General features: G+C 42.2%; 1 protein-coding gene across 1 annotated transcript in view; it reads right to left on the reverse strand.

Annotated features, from left to right (window-relative positions):
- LOC146624981 (uncharacterized) overlaps window positions 1-18,092 on the reverse strand; it is a 58,988-nt gene extending 40,896 nt beyond the window's left edge. The window contains exons 1-3 of the mRNA XM_085362583.1: window positions 18,075-18,092; window positions 15,590-16,057; window positions 9,977-10,007 (exon numbers count right to left, since the gene is read on the reverse strand). Coding sequence (XP_085218709.1) covers window positions 9,977-10,007; window positions 15,590-16,057; window positions 18,075-18,092 — 517 coding nt within the window. The remainder of the gene's footprint in view (window positions 1-9,976; window positions 10,008-15,589; window positions 16,058-18,074) is intronic.
- Between the last annotated feature and the right edge of the window lie 1,396 nt (window positions 18,093-19,488).

Here is a 19,488-nt window from a genome sequence, read left to right on the forward strand (position 1 = left end):
TATTGTTTGGGAGGAAAACACGAACACAGCGTACAGTCGAGTCTTAATAGCGTACTTACAACTGGGCTTTTGGCTGCAGTGATTATTATTGTATTTACATGCTTCCAGCTCGCGTTTCTGCTCTATGACAACTTGTACTTTTCTCCTTTTTCTCCCTCCTCGCTCACAGACACATCACGGGTATGGCAGTCCATTCTCCCTGCAGCACGGACTGCACTGCCCATGAGGCTGCATTCTTTAGAGCTATGCTTGTAACACTCTCTTATTGCCTTCATATTATTTTTAAAAATATTTCTTCACTTCATATGAGATGCGAGATTGAGACACGGGCATTGTATTTTTTCACAGCCCGGTTAAAGGCTTTGGCTGAATTTACACTTCACACATTTTAATATCAAACTTAGTGTTTGTGTACACCTTGGTCATTATAACCTGACACTGATCAGGGCTGCTCTGACGATCACACTCACATCCATGTAATCATTTAACTGGGCTGATCTGGAGTTACTGCACAATGCTGAATGTGTCCTTACAGTACAGGGAATAACTCTCTCTGTGTTCCTGTAGAGAAACTCTGGGTTTGTGTGCTGACGAGCATCAAAGACTCACTCATACATTTCCACACGTGTGACAAATTCAAAAAGCTGCTGAAACCTTTAGAACATCATAAACTACACATTGTTGTCCTCTTTTAGGATGGAAAAGCTTTCAGATTTATTTAGTCTTAAAAGGTAAACCTTGTTTTGCATGTAGGAGAATGTTTCAATAAGTCACACACACGGGAATTACAAAGTCTGAGGCACACCATTAACCTCAAATTTCACTAAACCTAACACTGAAACAATCTTCTGTATGTTGATGTGTGAATGTTATTGCAGTGTCAACTCCTCACGCTGAGTGTTCAGAGGCGAGTCCTCTCATTGTTCCTCAGTAACACAGTTTTCATCAAACAGAGCAGAAATGAACAGACATGAGCGTCTCTTTTCTCGGCTCTGTGTGCACAGCGAGGGACTTCTCTCTGCTGAATTTGTGACAAAGTGTTAGTGTGTTTAGTTTTTCAGTTGGGTTTTATTTCAATCATAACAACAGTCTCCTTCAAGTGCTTTACATGGTAAGGTAGACCCTACAACAGGGATCCCCAATCCCCTGACTCTGGTCCAAATCTGGACCCCAAGAAGGTTTTGTCTGGACAGCCAAACATTTTTTCATTTAGTTTGTAGTTGGAGATTTTATTGCTTCCTGTAGTCTTGTTTTCTACTTCAAACGTGCTTTTACCATTAAAGACCGCCCCCCCCCCCCCTTTTTTTTTAAACCCGTGTGTATATTTATAGCATCCTCCTTATGCATTTCATGCATGTGTTATTTTCAGGCATATGGGGGTTATGTCACCCCCCCCCTCCTTCTCATCAGTAATGATCTAGTCCGATATTTACTTGGGCGTGAGCCAATTAACCAATACCTACCTATTATATGTCAGCTGACCTATCTATGAAGTTTTGACTGGTTAATTTGAAATCTTTTTTCTGTTTCCTGTCTTGTATTTAAGCAATTTTTACAATGTTTTACTATGACCCTGATGAAGGCCACAAGCCGAAACGCGTTGGTCAATTATTAAAGTTGTTCATCTTCCCTCAAGTGTTGCTGGAGTTCCTGCTTTTTGAATTCTTTCATCCTCTCCATGCACCTTGGAAACAGGTGAAGTTGTGCCAGAAAAGTTTTGCGGAGATTTTATTCCTGCCATCTGTTGTGGGCAACTCTTGAACAGGCGTGACGCAGCCTGTAAAATAAATAAATAAAAATAAACATTTAAAAAAGTGATAAGCAGATTGAAATATACATGAATGCAGGTGATGATCAGTGCATGGGACCGATGCAGTGAACACAGTATAGGTCATGCGTTTGTGGTGGGAACAGTCTTATGTTTATTGCTCATGAGTCCAACAGCAGAGGGGAAGAAACTGTTCTTATGGCGAGAGGTTCTGGTGCGAATGGACCGGAGCCTCCTGCCTGAGGGGAGCAGGTCAAACAGACTGTGTCCAGGGTGAGAAAGGTCAGCTGTGATCTGGAGGTGTACAGGTCCTGCAGAGATGGGAGTCTGCAGCCAATCACCTTCTCAGCAGAGCGCACAAAACACTGCAGTCTCTGTTTGTAAGAGGTGGCGACTCCAGCGTACCACACGGTGATGGAGGAGGTGAGGATGGACTCGATGATTGCAGTGTAGAATTGCATCATCGTCCGTGTTGGCAGGTTGAATTTCTTCAGCTGCCTCAGGAAGTACATCCTCTGCTGGGCTTTCTTAATGACGGAGGTGATGGTGGGCTCCCACTTCAGGTCCTGGGTGATGGTGGTATCCAGGAAGTGGAATGAGTCCACAGTGGTGATGAGGGTGTCAGACAGGATGATGTGGGGGCTGTGTGCTTCCTGAAGTCCACAATAATTTCCACTGTCATTGTTTAGCACCAGGTTGTTGCGGCTGCACCAGGACACCAGACGTTCAACCTCCATCTTGTAGGCAGACTCATCCCCGTCCGAGATGAGTCCAATAACGGTGATGTCATCTGCAAACTTCACTAGCTTGACAGACTGGTGGTTGGAGGTGCAGCAGTTGGTGTACAGCAGGGGTGGGCAACTCCAGGCCTCGAGGGCTGGTGTCCTGCAGATTGGAGATTTGTCCTTGATCCAACACAGCTGATTCAAATGGCTAAATTCCTTCCTCAATGTATTTTGTAGTTCTCCAGAGGCCTGGTAATACACGATTCAGGTGTGTTGACCCAGGGTGAGATGTAAAACCTGCAGGACACCGGCCCTCGAGGCCTGGAGTTGCCCACCCTGGAGTACAGGGAGAAGAGCAAAGGACAATTAGTGGATGACTATGGTGGAGGACTCATTTTCACAGGAAGTAAAGTTTATTTATTAAGTGCTTTTCATAGACAGGTAGTCACAAAGCGCTGTACACAAAGATTAAATTAAACAGTCCGATAAATAGCAAATTATATACACAATATAGAGGTTAAATGTAAATTAAAAATGTAAAAAGCATTGGTCAACAGAAAGCTTGTTTAAACAGTAAAGTTTTTAACTGCTTTTCAAAGGATTCCACAGAGTCAACCAAACGTAGTTGTGGAGGTAGACTGTTCCACAGCGTTGGTGCCACAGACTGAAAGGCTCCGCCCCCTTTCATCTTCAGTCATGTTCGGGGAGCAACCAACAAACTCTGAGCCTGTGAGCGGAGACAACGAGCAGCAGTGTATTTTGTGAGAAGCTTGGATAAATAATCTGGTGCCTGGCCATGTACTGCTCTGTACGTTAAAACAATAATTTTAAAGGGAATTCTAAAATCTATTGGGAGCCAATGTAAAGAACATAAAATAGGAGTGATGTGAGCTCGCTTGCAAGAGCGAGTTAGTAGTCTGGCTGCTGCATTTTGTACAGAGATGATTTATCCAAGCTGGTAAACAGGGAATTACAATAGTCTAAACGCAATGACACAAATGCATGGACAATTTTTTCCAGTTCAGCTAAGGAGACCATATGTCGCAGTTTAGAAATATTCCTTAAATGAAAGAAACAGGAACGAGACAGAGACTTTACGTGTGAGTCAAGGCCCAAAGAGGAGTCAAATATTACTCCAAGATTTCAAATATTTGGCTCAGCAGAAAAACAGAAAGGGGCAAGAACCTGACTGATTTTAGAATATAGATCAGGAGATGCTATGATCATGGTCTCTGTCTTGTTCATGTTTAAAACAATGTAATTGTTAGAAAGCCAATCAGAAACCTGGGTTGAGCACTGGACTAGGATGGACAGTGTATCCAGCTGATTAGGCTTAAAGGACATATACAGCTGAATGTCATCAGCATAGAAATGATAAGACAGGTCACTAAAAGACTGAATAATGCAGCTAAAGGAAGCATGTAAAAGAAAATACTAATGGACCCAAAACTGAACCCTGTGGAACCCCGCAGGTTAGGGCAGCAGTGTTAGAGGAGAACCTATCAGTCCTAACAGAAAAGGTCCTTTCTGACAAATTGAAAATGATTGAAAATGTGACGTCATTCCGGGGTAAAACCGCAAAGGATTGTGGGTACGAGTGGCAAGCGGTACTAGCGCATGCAGGCTTTCACATGAAAACAGTCACACAGCGATAAAAATAAACACAAAAAATGGCAAGAAGCTGTTTTATTATTAAGTGCAATAGCCGGTCACATGACAACCACGGGAAGCCGACGGGTAAAGAGATCGGTTTTTATCGGATTACGTCCCAGAACACTCCAGCTCACATGATGGGGTTCTTTTACATTCAAGATCAACAAAAGTGGCCAAGAAAAGATTGAAAAATGTTGCCTGGTCTGATGGGTCTCAATCTCTGCAACATTCAGATTTTAGGGGCAGAATTTGTCTTAAACAACATAAAGCATGGATCCATCCTGCTGCTGGTGTAATAGCGTGGAGATATTTGGTTGGCACAATGTGGGTCCCTTAGTACCAACTGACATCATTTACAGACCACAGCCTACCTGAGTCTCAGTTAGGGCTGGGCGATATATCGAGTTTTTTTAAAAATATCGATATATTTTTATACAAGATATAAGATGTGACAATATCCTTTATATCGATATAGTCTATGTTACGTTATAATTATAGTTGTGGAGCCACAAGTTTGCCTCTCTTTCGTCCACTTTTGTCTCTACGCAACGTTACTCGACCTCGCCTCTCTCCTTAACTGAACACAACTCTCCCTCCTCCACCATCGCTTCACCTGCAGGCAGCGACAAGATGGACACGGCAAATCTCCGTTAACGAGTTACTGTGCATCGCCCTGTACAGCATCAACGTATTAACGAGCTAACCATGCTAACGCCATGCAGCCCAGAGCGGCTGCACAGCCTAAAATGGTAAATGGTAAATGGCCTGCATTTGTATAGCGCTTTTCTAGTCCTTAGGACCCCAAAGCGCTTTACACTACATTCAGTCATTCACCCATTCACACATACATTCACACACTGGTGATGGCAGCTACATTGTAGCCACAGCTGCCCTGGGGCGCACTGACAGAGGCGAGGCTGCCGGACACAGGCGCCACCGGGCCCTCTGACCACCACCAGTAAATAGAAATAAATAAAATCCTTTCATTCTCTTAAAAGTTGACAGTGCACCTTTTGTATGAATTCTTGTTGTGCTTGATGACCGCGAACCGATTTTATGTGGTACACGGCACTCAGCAATCTGTCAAAAAATGTTTTAGTACGACTTTGCTGCACCGCTTGATGGATTGTTGGAGCATTAAGGCTACCGAGGAGCCTCGCGCAGTAAAACGTACTCTGCTTCAATGTAATATTACCGTATTGTGTGTGTATAAGGACATAAATGGCACCTGTTATGAAACATGGTTACGAAGATGATTTCAAACTCCAGGCTGTCAGTCACACAGTAGAAGTTGGGAACAGAGCAGCTGTGAAATCTGTCTTTGTTATTGTGCTCAGCATCTGTTAGTTTACATTTTGACTGCACAATTGTGAGCTCTTTGTTATGCACAAAAACAACAGTTTTCTTTTATTTATGGAGCATTATTATTTAATAAATGTTCATAATTTATTTTTGAGTAGTTTTTTTCATGTACATCTATGCTGTATAAAAAATAAAAGTGCCTGTGTGACATCTGGGACACAGCTTTGACTAAGAACTCTCTTTTTGTTCCTGCCTTATGGCTTTAAAAAAATATTGAGATATATCGAGATAGGAATTTTGGGTCATATCGCCCAGCCCTAGTCTCAGTCCAATAGAGCACCTTTGGGATGTGGTGAAATAAGATTCACATCATGGATGTCCAGCTGAAAAATCTGCTGTCATGTCAATATAGACCAACAACTTCTGAAGAAAGGCAGTGCCAACAAAGGAAGCACTGATAAACGGAGCAAGTCAAACCACAACTTTAAATGATTATTTTCCAAAATTAATCTTTTTTATATCTCAAACACAAATCAGAATTTTTAATACCTACAGCAACTATATTAAAATCTAAAAGATTTTATAGATCTTATTTTTTCATGAATTTCAGGTCAGGATTTTCAGTAAGCTGCAGGAACCCTGTTCAGTTAGAGAACAGCCAAGTCTCCTCCTCTGATAAACCTCCATCTGTGTCACTGAGAACATTTGTCACTTCAGTTTTTGGTTTGATATACAGGAAATGACATCATGGATCACACTTATAGTCATTAAACTATTTCTTTATTTAACATTTAAAATTTTGGTTTAACTGTTAAAGGATTTCATAACACAAACAACCTGAACAAAAACAACCCAACAAAAAATATCTGCAGAACACATGGATCAAAATACATTCAATAAAAACATAATAAGAGGAAACAGATTTTTTTGGTTCAACTACAGTAGAACAGTTTAGAAAGCTTAAAATGTAACGAGAGGCACATTTTCATTCATAGCTGCCTCATCAGATCTTTACAGAAGACTCCACCTGAACTCTGTGGAGCCTGATCTCAAGGGTTTAAGTCTGACCCTGAAACCAGACGAGGATCTTTCTGTCTCTGCAGCTTTACCGTGATCCAGAGATGGGAGTGATTTCAGTCCTGGATGATCACGCTGTTTGCACAGAGCAGATAACGAAATGAATGTTTTGGCACATTGGTAACAGTGAAACAGTTTATTAGTAACGTGGGATCGTTTGTGTTCGGAGTATGAACTGAAATTCCTGAAGCTCTTGTCACACTGGTCACAGCTGTAGTTTCCTTTCACGTGTGTACGTTCATGATAGTTGTCAAAGGAGCTTGCAAAGATGATAGTTACAATTACCTGATTGTGAGAAGCTTTTGTCACAGTGTCTGCACTTGTGTCAGGGGTTAAGACATTTGTTCAAACACAAGTAAGAGAAATAAGACACTGCAGACCGACTCAGAGAGTTTTAAGACATGCGCACGGGTGTGTGCCTCTCAGCAAAATCACACACCTCGAGCACAGGCTGCTTGCTTTATTTATAGTTCAAAATGGGTTACATAGTACTTCCTCTTTTAACGGAAAGGGGAGAGTTTTAGGCATTGTGTCAGCTATCTAACTTCTGCACACAAACTGAAAATAACGACACAGCAGTATTCATGCTTATCTGACATCACAGACACTGAAGTAAAGAATGCATGTATATCCTGTCTTGTCAAACATCTCAAACACTGAAGTAAGGAATGCATTGTGTTTTGTTTAAAAATAGGCTTGGTTATGTGAAAATATATGAACACTTGATTATAAGGCACACTTGATTTTACTTGATTATACTTAATGATTTGTATTTCATAAAAATCCTCTATCAACTTGTATGGTTTCTCTCCTGTGTGGACTTATTTGTCTTTTTTAAGTTGACTTGCAGTGGTGAAGGATGACCCACACTGATCACAGAGATGCTTTTTGACCCCACTGTGAATAAGTTCATGTTGTTTTAACTCACTTGTTGTGGGGAAGCCTCTAGCATATTCTTTGCAGTAGTTCATTTTGTCTCCAGTGTGTCTACGTTGATATATTTTTAGGGTGATTTGATATCTGAAACTTTTCCCACAAAGGTCACAATGAAAGTGTTTCCCACCACAACAGAGATGACAGGGTTGAGAACTGGATCCAACTGTGTCGCTCTGCTTCTAAACAAAGACACAAAGACAGTGTAAGTCAGTCCTTCAACATTTTTATCACGAACGTCGCCTGAAAAACAAAAAACAAAACATCATCTGTGTCAACATCCAGGACTAAGAAAAGACAAGACATAAAATAACATCCATTTACTGTTTGCTTTATAATACTCAGCTTAATGTGTTGCAAAAACTATAACAGAAACAATACTGCAATAACATTAATGTAATTCTCAACTGCTACCACTAAAATACTGTAATTCAAATCTGAATAATCACTCAGAGCTGCTTTTCCATGCAGCAGAAATGCTAACATGTTGCTAACCGTTGTTTCAGACAGTCAGACTAAAATCACAAGATAAAAATAAAAATACCTCACAGTAACTGCACTTGGAAAGTCTTTCTAGTGTGGATCTGTTGGTGTCGTCTCAGGTAACGTGGAGATTTAAAAAGTCTTCTCACACAGGTCACATTTATAAAGTCTCTCCTCAGAGTGGGTAAACATGTGGTGTCATAACTCTGTGCTTGTTAAACATAGTTTACCACACTGATCACAGCTGTACACATCATGTCTGGTGTGAATGCGTAGGTGTGTATTTCTGTACCCTACATGGCTGAAAGTTTTTCCAAAATGTCACAGCTGTATGCCTTAATTCCAGAGTGGGTAACTTTAACTGGTAAACTGATAACTTTTAGCAACGACGTGATCTTGTAGAAACAATTAGGTGTCATGGATTCAACTATAATTGCGACTCTTATTTTTTACTTTACTGGAAAACAAGAACTGGTAAACATTCCTGACCGAAATAACTACCTCTGCATGGCAATTGCACACACCTGCTGCTATATATTTTTAATATATATATATATATTTTTAGTATTTCTTTTAGCACTATTTATATTATTATATTACTATTTATTACCTTATTGTTAGGGCTGTTTTTTTGTTGTGCATCTGCACCTTATTGTTGTCAATGTATAAGCATGGGACAGTGTGAAACGTAATTTCAATTCCTTTGTATGGCAAGTACATTTGAAGAAATTGACAAATAAAAGTATTCTATTCTATTCTATTCTAAAACATTTCTGCATTTTACCCATATTTTATTTTTAACTCAAAATCAAAATTCCAGATTCTCCTATATGTTGGTTTTGCACCAGGTAGGATGACAGATTTCAGGTGGCCCTGTGTTTTTCTCTATTACATCTGCCACTGCATCTCAATAATCTTTGTGTGGATCCTCCTGGGTTCTCACCCTCTCCTATCTGGCTCACATGACTCTCATCCTCTGAAAAATCTATGTTTGAATCTCCCTCAATAATTCTGTTAAGAATTTTCTCCGCCTTTGTCAAAAGTTGTCTATTAGGAAAAAGTGTAATAAATATAAGTATAAAGTGCCAATGTGTAGAGCACATTAATAAATTAGTCATGTTCTCTGTGAAACTAAATAAGCCTAATTCTTAAAGACCCCTCAAATTATTTACTAGATGTTTATTTTTTGAATAAAATAAAAATCTGAGTTTAACAAAACATTTTAAATGTAAATATCAAGCTTACCTTTCTTTCTTCCATAAAATGTGCTTGTGGGCACGCCAGCCATTTTGAAAAGGTGGGAAAAACAATTGGCAAGGCCACACCCCCACACGTGATATAATTTTAAAGGTACTGTTGTCCTCGCTAAGAAAAATCAGGACTTAGAGGAGTGGCAAGTAGAGTATGTGAGCTACAAGCAAAAACTAAATGTGTACTACAGTGCGCAAAAATGAATTACTGGGCCATCAGGGGGTTATGAGGGACATTTATGACATGAAAAATCCCACAAACCTTAAAGTGCACTTGAAAAGCTCACACAAGAAGGTTAACCTAGCTTACCTAGAAGACCTCATCAGGGGGAGCACACTCCCCCTCCTTGAAGAGCTCCCCCACTCAACCCGCATCCCCCGAAAACAGCTAACCCCAGATAAGGCAGCGTGATGCATCCCGAGACAACAGGACTGGGACATCTAAACAAATGTGTGAAACAATCGCCTTCAAAAAGGTTATCAATTCACTTCAACCAAAATTAGGAACACTTGGTGCGGCAAGAGTTAATAGTGATTAGTCTCAACACCCAAGGATAACCAGGAGAGCATGATTGATATGATGGAACTGAGATTTTGTTACACTTAATTTTTGCAAAACACAACTAAAACTAAACTGAAACTAAGGAGTTTCAGAAAATAAAAACTAGACTAAACTAGCAAAGAATTGGTAAAAACTGATTCCAACTGGTAAAAAAAAAAAAAAAAAAATTGAAAATCTGGAGTCGAAACTAAATAAAAATAACATCTAATGAAAATGGCGAAACGTTTAAAACCCTGGTGCAGAGATTGGCAAATCTGACCAGGAAATGTATAAGATGGATTGTCGGAACAGTCAGCGTTAAAGCCACTTTCAGTCCATACTAGGATGGCATTGGACATCTTCGGGGCGGGAGAGGGTTGGTGTGACCAAGGTGTGGTTTGGCTTGTTGTATGTATATTTGAGATCATGTGGCTCTGGATGGACCAGTTACCAGGGCATGGAAGGAGGACAGACTCATTAAAGGAGGAGAAGGAATTTCCTGGGATTGGAGATCCTCTGGGTGAGTGGTTGATTAAAAGCATGCATAAAATAGAAGTTATCTGTTGTTATTGATTGGTAATAGATTGGTAATTGGCCACATTTACAGCTGTATTGACTTGTTGTGGACGTAGTCGACTTCAGGTTTAAACACTCTAATTAACAGGTTGACGTGAGAGAATTATTTACCCAGGGAATTCTCTCACGTCATCTTGGTGGCTGTTTATGTTCCCCCCTCTGCTAACCCCACAGCTGCATGTGACACTATCCACTCTGCCATAGCTCGGCTACAGACTCAGCACCCGAGTGCCTTTATTGTGATCTCGGGTGACTTCAACCATGTATCACTGGACAATACACTACCAACATTCAAACAATATGTGGACTGTCCCACCAGGGGAGAGAAAACTTTAGACTTACTGTATGCTAACGTCAAGGATGCATACAGCTCCTCCTCCCTCCCCCCACTTGGTAGGTCAGATCATAACCTGATTCACCTCACCCCCCGCTATGTGCCAATTGTGAGGAGGGAACCTGTGACCACCAGGACTGTTAGGAGGTGGTCAGAGGAGGCAATAGCGGAACTACAGGGCTGTTTCGAGGTGACCGACTGGGAAACACTCTGTGAGCCTCACGCCGAGGACATCAATGGGCTTACTGAGTGTATCACAGACTACATAACTTTCTGCACCGACTCCATTGTTCCAGCTCAGACTGTTCATTGTTACCCAAATAACAAGCCGTGGGTGACTAAGGACATCAAAGCCCTCCTCAACAACAAGAAGAGGGCTTTCAGAGGGGGCAACAAAGAGGAGGTGAGGAAGGTCCAGGTGTTACTAAAGGACAAGATCAGAGAGGCTAAGGACAATTACAGGAGGAAGCTGGAGTGGAAACTCCAGCAGAACAGCATGAGAGAGGTGTGGAGGGGCATGAAGACCATCACTGGATTCAGGCCAACCAACAGCAGGGGAGCTGAGGGAGGTGAGAATAGAGCCGACGAGTTGAATCTGTTTTTCAATAGATTCGACACCACAGTGTCTGCTCCCACCCCCACAACCTCACCTGCAGTCAGCCTGGAATCCAGAGCCACACCACTGTGCCAGCCTCTCTCTTCACATGTTGCCTCCTGTGAGATTCCTGACACCCCTCCCCCACCCATCACCTTCACTCAATACCAGGTTGAGATGCAAATGAGGAGACTTCACTCAGGCAAGTCTGCTGGACCAGACGGAGTGAGTCCCCTTGTCCTCAAGGCCTGTGCCCCCCAGCTGTGTGGAGTCTTTCATAAACTGTTTATGCTGAGTCTGAGTCTGCAGAGGGTCCCGGTGATGTGGAAGACATCATGCCTCGTCCCTGTACCAAAGACGCCTCGTCCCAGTGGCCCCCAGGATTACAGGCCCGTGGCACTGACCTCCCACATCATGAAGACCCTGGAAAGGCTCATCCTGGACCAGCTGCGACCCATAGTAAGACCACATCTGGATCCCCTTCAGTTCGCTTATCAGCCTCGTCTCGGAACAGAGGACGCCATCATCTACCTGCTCAATCGTGTCTACACCCATCTGGACCAGCCGGCGAGCACTGTGAGGGTCATGTTTTTTGACTTTTCCAGTGCTTTCAACACCATCAGGCCGACCCTCCTGGGTGATAAGTTAGCAGCGATGCAGGTGGATGCTTCTCTGGTGTCCTGGATTGTTGATTACCTGACAGGAAGACCACAATATGTACGTCTCCCACAGTGTGTGTCTGACAAGGTGATTAGCAACACAGGGGCACCACAGGGGACTGTCCTCTCCCCCTTCCTCTTCACCCTCTACACCACAGACTTCAGCCACTGCACAGAGACCTGCCATCTTCAGAAGTTTTCTGATGACTCTGCGGTGGTTGGATGCATCAGCAGGGATGATGAGACAGAGTACCGGGCTGTGGTCGACTCCTTTGTCACGTGGTGTGAGCAGAATCATCTGCAGCTCAACGTGGCAAAGACCAAGGAACTGATCGTGGACTTCAGGAAGACCAGGAAACACTTGACCCCTGTTTCAATCCAGGGGGTCAGTGTTGACATTGTGGAGGACTATAAATACCTTGGAGTACACATTGACAATAAACTGGACTGGGCTAAAAACACCACAGCACTTTACAGGAAGGGCCAGAGTCGTCTCTATTTTTTGAGGCGACTGAGGTCCTTCAACATCTGCCAGAAAATGCTGAGGATTTTCTATGAGTCTGTGGTGGCCAGTGCGATCCTCTATGCTGTTGCATGCTGGGGGAGCAGGCTGAGGGTCGCAGATGCCAACAGACTTAATAAACTGATCCGTAAGGCCAGCAATGTTGTGGGGATGGAGCTGGACTCCCTCAAGGTGGTGTCGGAGAGGCGGATGCTGTCCAAGATAAAGACAATGTTGGATAACACCTCCCACCCACTCCATGACATGTTGGTCAGTCACAGGAGCTCGTTCAGTGAGAGACTGAGATTACCGAAAAGCACCACTGAACGACACAGGAAATCATTCCTGCCTGTGGCCATCTCCCTGTACAATGCATCCACTTAACACACTGTTTGCTGCTACAGCTACACATGTTTCTTTTCCAGCTATTTATTTATAAGTGACTTATGTATGTATGTATGTATATATATATTGTACTATTCTTAGTTAGCGTATTGTCTGTCTTGTCTTAATGTTGGTTTAAAATGGAGCACTGTAACAAAAAATAATTTCCCCCAGGGATCAATAAAGTATTCTGATTCTGATTCTGATTCTGATTCTGATTGAACATAGTGACATTAAAGGAAGAGTATGCAGCGCCACCCTGTCAGACGCCAGTGACGGTGGAGCTCACTGATGAATCAGGTGAGCTGGATTCATGGCTGATTTAAAACTAAGATCCCCCTGCTGTGGTCAGTAAGGGGAGAACAGGGGGAAATACAATTAAAAATAAAAGAGGCATTTATAAACGTTTATGGGTCAAGTGAAACGGGATATAAGGGGGTTTTACTGTTATTTTAATATCAGCATTATTATTGTATGAGAATCATGCAACAAGCATTGCATCGATGATCATATATTGAAGCTTTTGACCTTATACTAACATCTGTGTTCCTGTGATTGTTATAACCTCTGATGAATCTTCTATTACAGGTGTTAGGATAATGATATAATTTTTCATTGCAGGTGTAACCATGATCATTTTTATACATATTGCAACTTGTTGCTCATTGTAGAGTTGTGCTCAAGTTAATAAGGGTTAAAAGCTACGGTCAGCGCGGATGTCTGACTGATCTATTGAGGGAAAAGGCTTCAAGCATAGAGGGCTGCACGCGCTTACAAAACACTGATATCATGTTATTCTTTGTAATCTTTTCTTCAATTATGTCTTTAAGGTTAGTTTAAATAGTGGCAGTTAATTAAACGACATTTATTAAAATATTAAATACCTGAGTCAGAACATTACACGCAGATCACCTTAAGAGTCTGGGAAACTTTGTAGCTGCCTAACTTTTTTTGAATGTTCTAGCTCTGTTGATTTGATACATTGGAATGTGTCAACAAAGGGGGGGGGGAGTTGAGCTTTAACATCAAACAAGGATTATTTGAACATTTTATAATTCCATTTGTGTTTTTAATACCTTAGGTATGGTAAAGCTTAAGCTAATAGCGGTCCGAGAAGTTTCTGGACCTTTTAGAGAATCAGTGAAAAAGCATAAACCATCACTTTCATGTTTAATCATTAATCATTGAAATGAACTGAGTAGCGTTTAGAAGATTTGTTGATTTCTTGGTCTTTTGTTAAAAAGAGGGGTTTCAATAATTTTCAGACACACTTTGCAAATGTGCTTATAATGAGTTGGCACTTGGTCTTTTGAAGGTCATAAGCTTCGTTCGGCGTGATGGTCCGGACTGATATATTGCAGGTATTGACTTTGAGTGCAGAGGGCTAAATGCAAACACGCTTACACACACATAGGATATGATTAGAATAAGTCCCTGGGACATTCTGAATGTTTTAGACCAATTCTGAATCACTAGAAGGTCAGTAGATAACAACATTAGATTATTAGGGGTAGGAAGAGAGGTGTTTTGGTTTTCTGTCTCTTACAGGGAAAGGAACAGACACCAGACGAGGTCACAGAGATGCGAGGATCCTCCGCAGCAGAGACAGACACAGTGACTGCCGAGACATCAACTGGGTCCAAGGGTCATGGCGTTTGGGCTCCAGCTAGTCACCACAAAAGGATGGATCCCATAAACACAGCAATAACCATGAAGGGGTTGGCGGATATCCGGGAACACCAGACCAACGAAGTTCGAGAGGCTTTTGGGCAAAAAGGGGAACACCTTCCTGTTCCTTTTTCTGGAGGATACACAGATCGTTGTTTGAAATCGGGGCAGAATAATCCCCTGATCTGTGCCACGACTGAAGGGTTGTCTAACCCCTGAGGTTGAAGAATGAAGAGCAGGGGATCACCCAACTGGACGACACTGGTAGCTGCAGCAATAAAAGAAAGGCTAAAAGCTCCTTGGACAGAGGTTCTAGTCTGAGTACGTCTGAAGGGTATAAGGTAGCACCAAAATAAAGCTGTGGGAGACCTGGGGAGTGTCATCTGTACCTGCTATTGTTGGAATAATAGTTTTTCTTACATCTGAACTGCGCAAACATAGAGGTCATCCCACATATGGTTCGCCCCTCAGGGGGACAAAGAACCTCAGGAGCGAGAAGAGATGAACCCGGCCACACTGAATTGAAGGGTGTTGGTGAGCTCATTATTCTAATGACCTCATCAGGGGGAATTGTTAGATTATAATATTATTTTATGCCATGTTATACCCCTAATTAAAGATTGTGAATTATTATGTAGTTTTAGTTTGCATTATTCTCCTGAATTAGAAGAAGCTGATAACTATTGCATTAGTTAAACTGATTTGCATTAAAGTAGACTGCTGATTTATTGTGAATGAATGATATTGTTTATGATGCATTATACTGCTGAGTTATAAGAAATACTGTTTGCAGAAAGTCATTGCCTTATTTGTCTGATTAGAAGAGAACAGAACATACTGGAGTTTTCTGCCCCATCTCAGCAGGAGCAGATAAACGGGGAGCCAAGGTCGTAGCTTAGGCGCTGTGTGAGAGAAAGCATGTGAATGTTTAGGCTTTTATGATAAGGTGGAGACACCAGAGGCTATAAGAGTTTGAGCAATGCTCCACCATTTTGAGATCTGAGGCTGTCTGCATCAGTGTCCATCTCCCACGCGTGTGATCATTAAAATCATCGTTTGACTCAACCCGACCGGACCAGTGTTGTTATTGTGGTTTTTCTCTTGTCTCCATCCCCAATATTTTGAACCTTAACAGTAACTAAATGACTCCGTAAGCTGCTACTGTGAGTAAAAGCTCTGCCACACTGATCACAGCTGTACGCTTTAACTCCACTGTGGATGAGTTGGTGTGTTTTTAGGGCTTTCTTCCAGGAAAAAGACTTTCCACACAAGTCACAGCTGAACGGTCTCTCTCCAGTGTGGATGACCTCATGGATTTGTAGTGAATCCTTCTTAAGAAAATCCTTCCCACACTCTTCACAGCTGTACACTTTAACTCCACCGTGGAGGAACTGGTGTGTTTTTAAGCTTCCAGACTGGGTAAAAGACTTTCCACAGTCGTCACAGCTGAACGGTCTCTCTCCACTGTGGACGAGTTGGTGTCTTTTTAGGGAACGCGCCCAGGGAAAATCTTTCCCACATTCGTCACAGGTGTATTTCTTCTTCCCCTTTGTTCTGTGAGGTTTGTCGGCCTCCTGAGAGTGCTGACTTCTCGCTCCATATTGGTCCTGCAGTGACAGATATACAAACACAAGCAGTGAGTGAAATGTAGGGCTGGGCATCGTCACTGATTTCGATTCGGGGAAATTTTGCATCAGACAATCAGAAATATTAGCATTCTGATCACTACCTATGAGTACATATCCATATTTTATATTTCTAAAACGAAAGCTGACACTTGTGAGTCAAAGTAACTGAGGATAAAACAGAAAAAAATGATTTTCCTGGTCTGAGTATAAAAATATTCTGCAGTGGATCAAACACGAAAGAAAACCATGAATCAACATATGAACATTACCTGATGCTGCTGAAGTGAAGCAGAGCGAAGTTACAGAGGGTTTATTAGAAAAACAGCTAAACGTTTTGCATAATTTTAAAGTTTACATTTATTCTGTATTGAACAGCAGAAATGAGGTTTTGTTGCTGGAAGGGAAAAAAAAGAAACAAACAAACAAAAAAACAAAAAAGAAACAGCGCCTGACAGCGCTGTAAACGACAGTCTTCTTTTGCTGCTGGTTCAGTCAATTATGTTTGGAGAGTGACAAAACCTGCAACTTCAGAATCTAGCACCAAAAAAGATGTAAACATAAGAGGCGGACCCGCCGACGCATCAGAATCAGTGAGCTGCCGGCTTTCAGCCCCGGCGTCTTTGTTTACGTCTTTGTGCAGAATCCGTGTCACTGCTCTCATTTACTGTTTTAGCTGTTTGGTGGTTGTTGAAATTTTCTGAAGTTTAACCTGAGATTCTGGCGTTTCAGGCAAAATTTATTCATATTTAAAAATCGTTTCAGGATTTTAATGGATAAATATCACGTTATCCAACCTAGAATCGATTTTAATCAATAATCAAAACCCTCCCCCAGTGAAATGTAGTCGTGGAAAAAACTGTCATTATTTTTCAACACAGTCCTCTTTGATGACATCTGCTGGTCAAAATATGAAGCGCAGCTTGAATCTACAAACTATAATGAAGCGCTTCATTATGTTTAATATCATGTGACAGTTCTGTCTGATATCGGGCTGCTGTTGTGGTGCTTTGCACATGTATTTTTTGTGTGATTAAAAAAGTTTTGAAATTTGATGAATAAATAATTTTGATGAATATCCTTATGGTGGTAGACTTCCACAGGCACAAGCATCTTCCACTGCAACCACTGAACATCCAAGGTATGGACATTGAGGCTGTGAACAGCTACAGGTACCTTGGTGTTCATCTGAACAATAAACTGGACTAGACTCATAACTCAGACGCCCTCTACAGGAAAGGGCAGAGCAGGCTGTACCTGCTTCAGAGACTCAGGTCTTTTGGGGTGGAGGGCCCACTCCTGAAGACCTTCTATGACTCTGTGGTGGCCTCTGCTATCTTTTATGGCGTGGTCGGCTGGGGTGGCAGCATCTCTGCTGGGGACAGGAAGAGACTGAACAGGCTGATCCGAAGGGCCAGCTCTGTTCTAGGACGCCCTCTGGACCCAGTGGAGGTGGTGAGTGACAGGAGGATGGCGGCTAAGCTGTCATCCCCGTTGGACAACATCTCCCAGCCCATGCAGCAGACTCTGACAGCACTGAGCAGCTCCTTCAGTGGGAGACTGCTGCACCCACGGTGTGGGACGGAGAGATTTCGCAGGTCTTTCTTCCCCACTGCTGTCAGACTCCACAACAAAGACTTTAACTGATCAAACACACACATCCACTAATGTGCAATAACACTAATGTGCAATAATCTTTTCTGGCATCGTTGTATTTTTCTAATTTTTGCGTCATAACTTTTGCACTGTCCACTTCCTGCTGTGACAAAACAAATTTCCCACGTGTGGGACTAATAAAGGTTATCTTATCTTATCTTATGTAAACATGTGCTATGGTGTGGTCTCCCTTTGCTTGGGACTTCTTGATGTTTGTAAACATAATAGATATAAAATAAAAACATAGCATACAATAAAATACAACACAGTCATATAACAGGTTGGAAGGATGAGAGTTTTAGACGTGACTGATTATTTGGTGAAACTGTGATATTTTCCTCACCTCCTGTGTTGAGCTCATTGTTTCCTCTGTAGTGACTCAGCTGAGTCCAGATGGCTGAAAATGTTCCTCTGCTGCTCCGTCAGACTCTTCTCCTCCTGCTGATCAGCTGGGACACAAAACAGATCTTTGTTAGGCTCCACACTGCACCGAAGAGTCAAAGTGTCTCATATGGTCATCTGACAACACAAAGTACAAATTTCACTCTGATTGGTTGTAGAAATCTTGTGAGACGTGTTGTGCTGCAAAGTGAGGAAACTCTCTCACTCACTTATACTTCAGGAGGAACTTTGTGACATTGGCTCTAATATTCTAAGCAGCCCTTTACTATGACAGGGCCAGAAAGTCCTATTTGAAGGTTTGGGAGAAGGACCATGTTAAAGGTGGATTGGGGTTTATACACTTTGTTGTGATACAGGTAAGGCTGTAAGAGCCTGAGAAGGTGTCCTGAGTGAACCTCTAAAACCAGGTTTCAGCTAACGACTCTGCTTCAGTCTGGAAAACAGCAACTACAAGTTTAAAGACTCCATCAACAATTCACACCCAGCAACAGCCTGAACAGCTCCTCCTGTGGTTTCCACAAACAGGGACAGACCTGTTACTCCCCCACCCCACACTTTCAACTCCTTCAGCCCCCCACCATTCATAATAACAGGGGCCCATACCTGATCACCACTTCACAAGTCTCTCCAGCCCCCATGATGCCTCTCTCCAAACTCCACCATCCCCCAAAGTTTGATTCTGTTCATCTGGACGTTTTCAGTGGGAGAAATGTTCATCACTCATCCAGGTGACTTCTTCAGTCTCAGCTGACTCCAACCTTATAAACACTACATTTACATAATGACTGAAACTAGCACCACTGAAGGAACAATGGGCTGGGAGGTCAGTTCCTTCATCATTAATATGCAAATTCTCATGACCATTGATCAACAACCAGCTATTTGACAAATGCTGTGATTGCAGCCATTCCCCAAACTGTTCGTGAAAGGTACTGATGGTCATTGATCAATGAGCTTTTATCAGTGAAAAGACTTTTCTGCTCCAACTTCTCCCAGCATGCTGAGCTAATGATTAGTTGGTGTTTTTCTCCAAACACTCTCTCACTCTTCTCTCAACGTGTTCACAATAAACTGTGAACAGACACCGAGGAGAGCAGCAGAAGACCTCATTCATACGGTGTACATTTTAGGACATCGTCAGGTCTCAAGAAAAAATTTGTCAGGTATCAGACAAAAAAACTGTCAGGTCTCAGTTCTCAAGAAAAAAGTTGTGTTACACTCAAAACATGAAGAAGGAACTGATGAAAGTGCAAGAAGAACTTGCAGAAGAGAAAATTGAGGTGAAGGCATTCAAGAAAGACATGACTGGCTCTGTGGTGACCAAGAAAGACTGCAAAGACGCACTTAAAGAAATA

The sequence above is a fragment of the Diplotaxodon limnothrissa genome, linkage group LG9 (genome assembly GCF_057381915.1).
Source record: "Diplotaxodon limnothrissa isolate DT_005_m linkage group LG9, D_limnothrissa_male_GT1.1, whole genome shotgun sequence".
Classification (NCBI taxonomy): Eukaryota; Metazoa; Chordata; class Actinopteri; order Cichliformes; family Cichlidae; genus Diplotaxodon; species Diplotaxodon limnothrissa.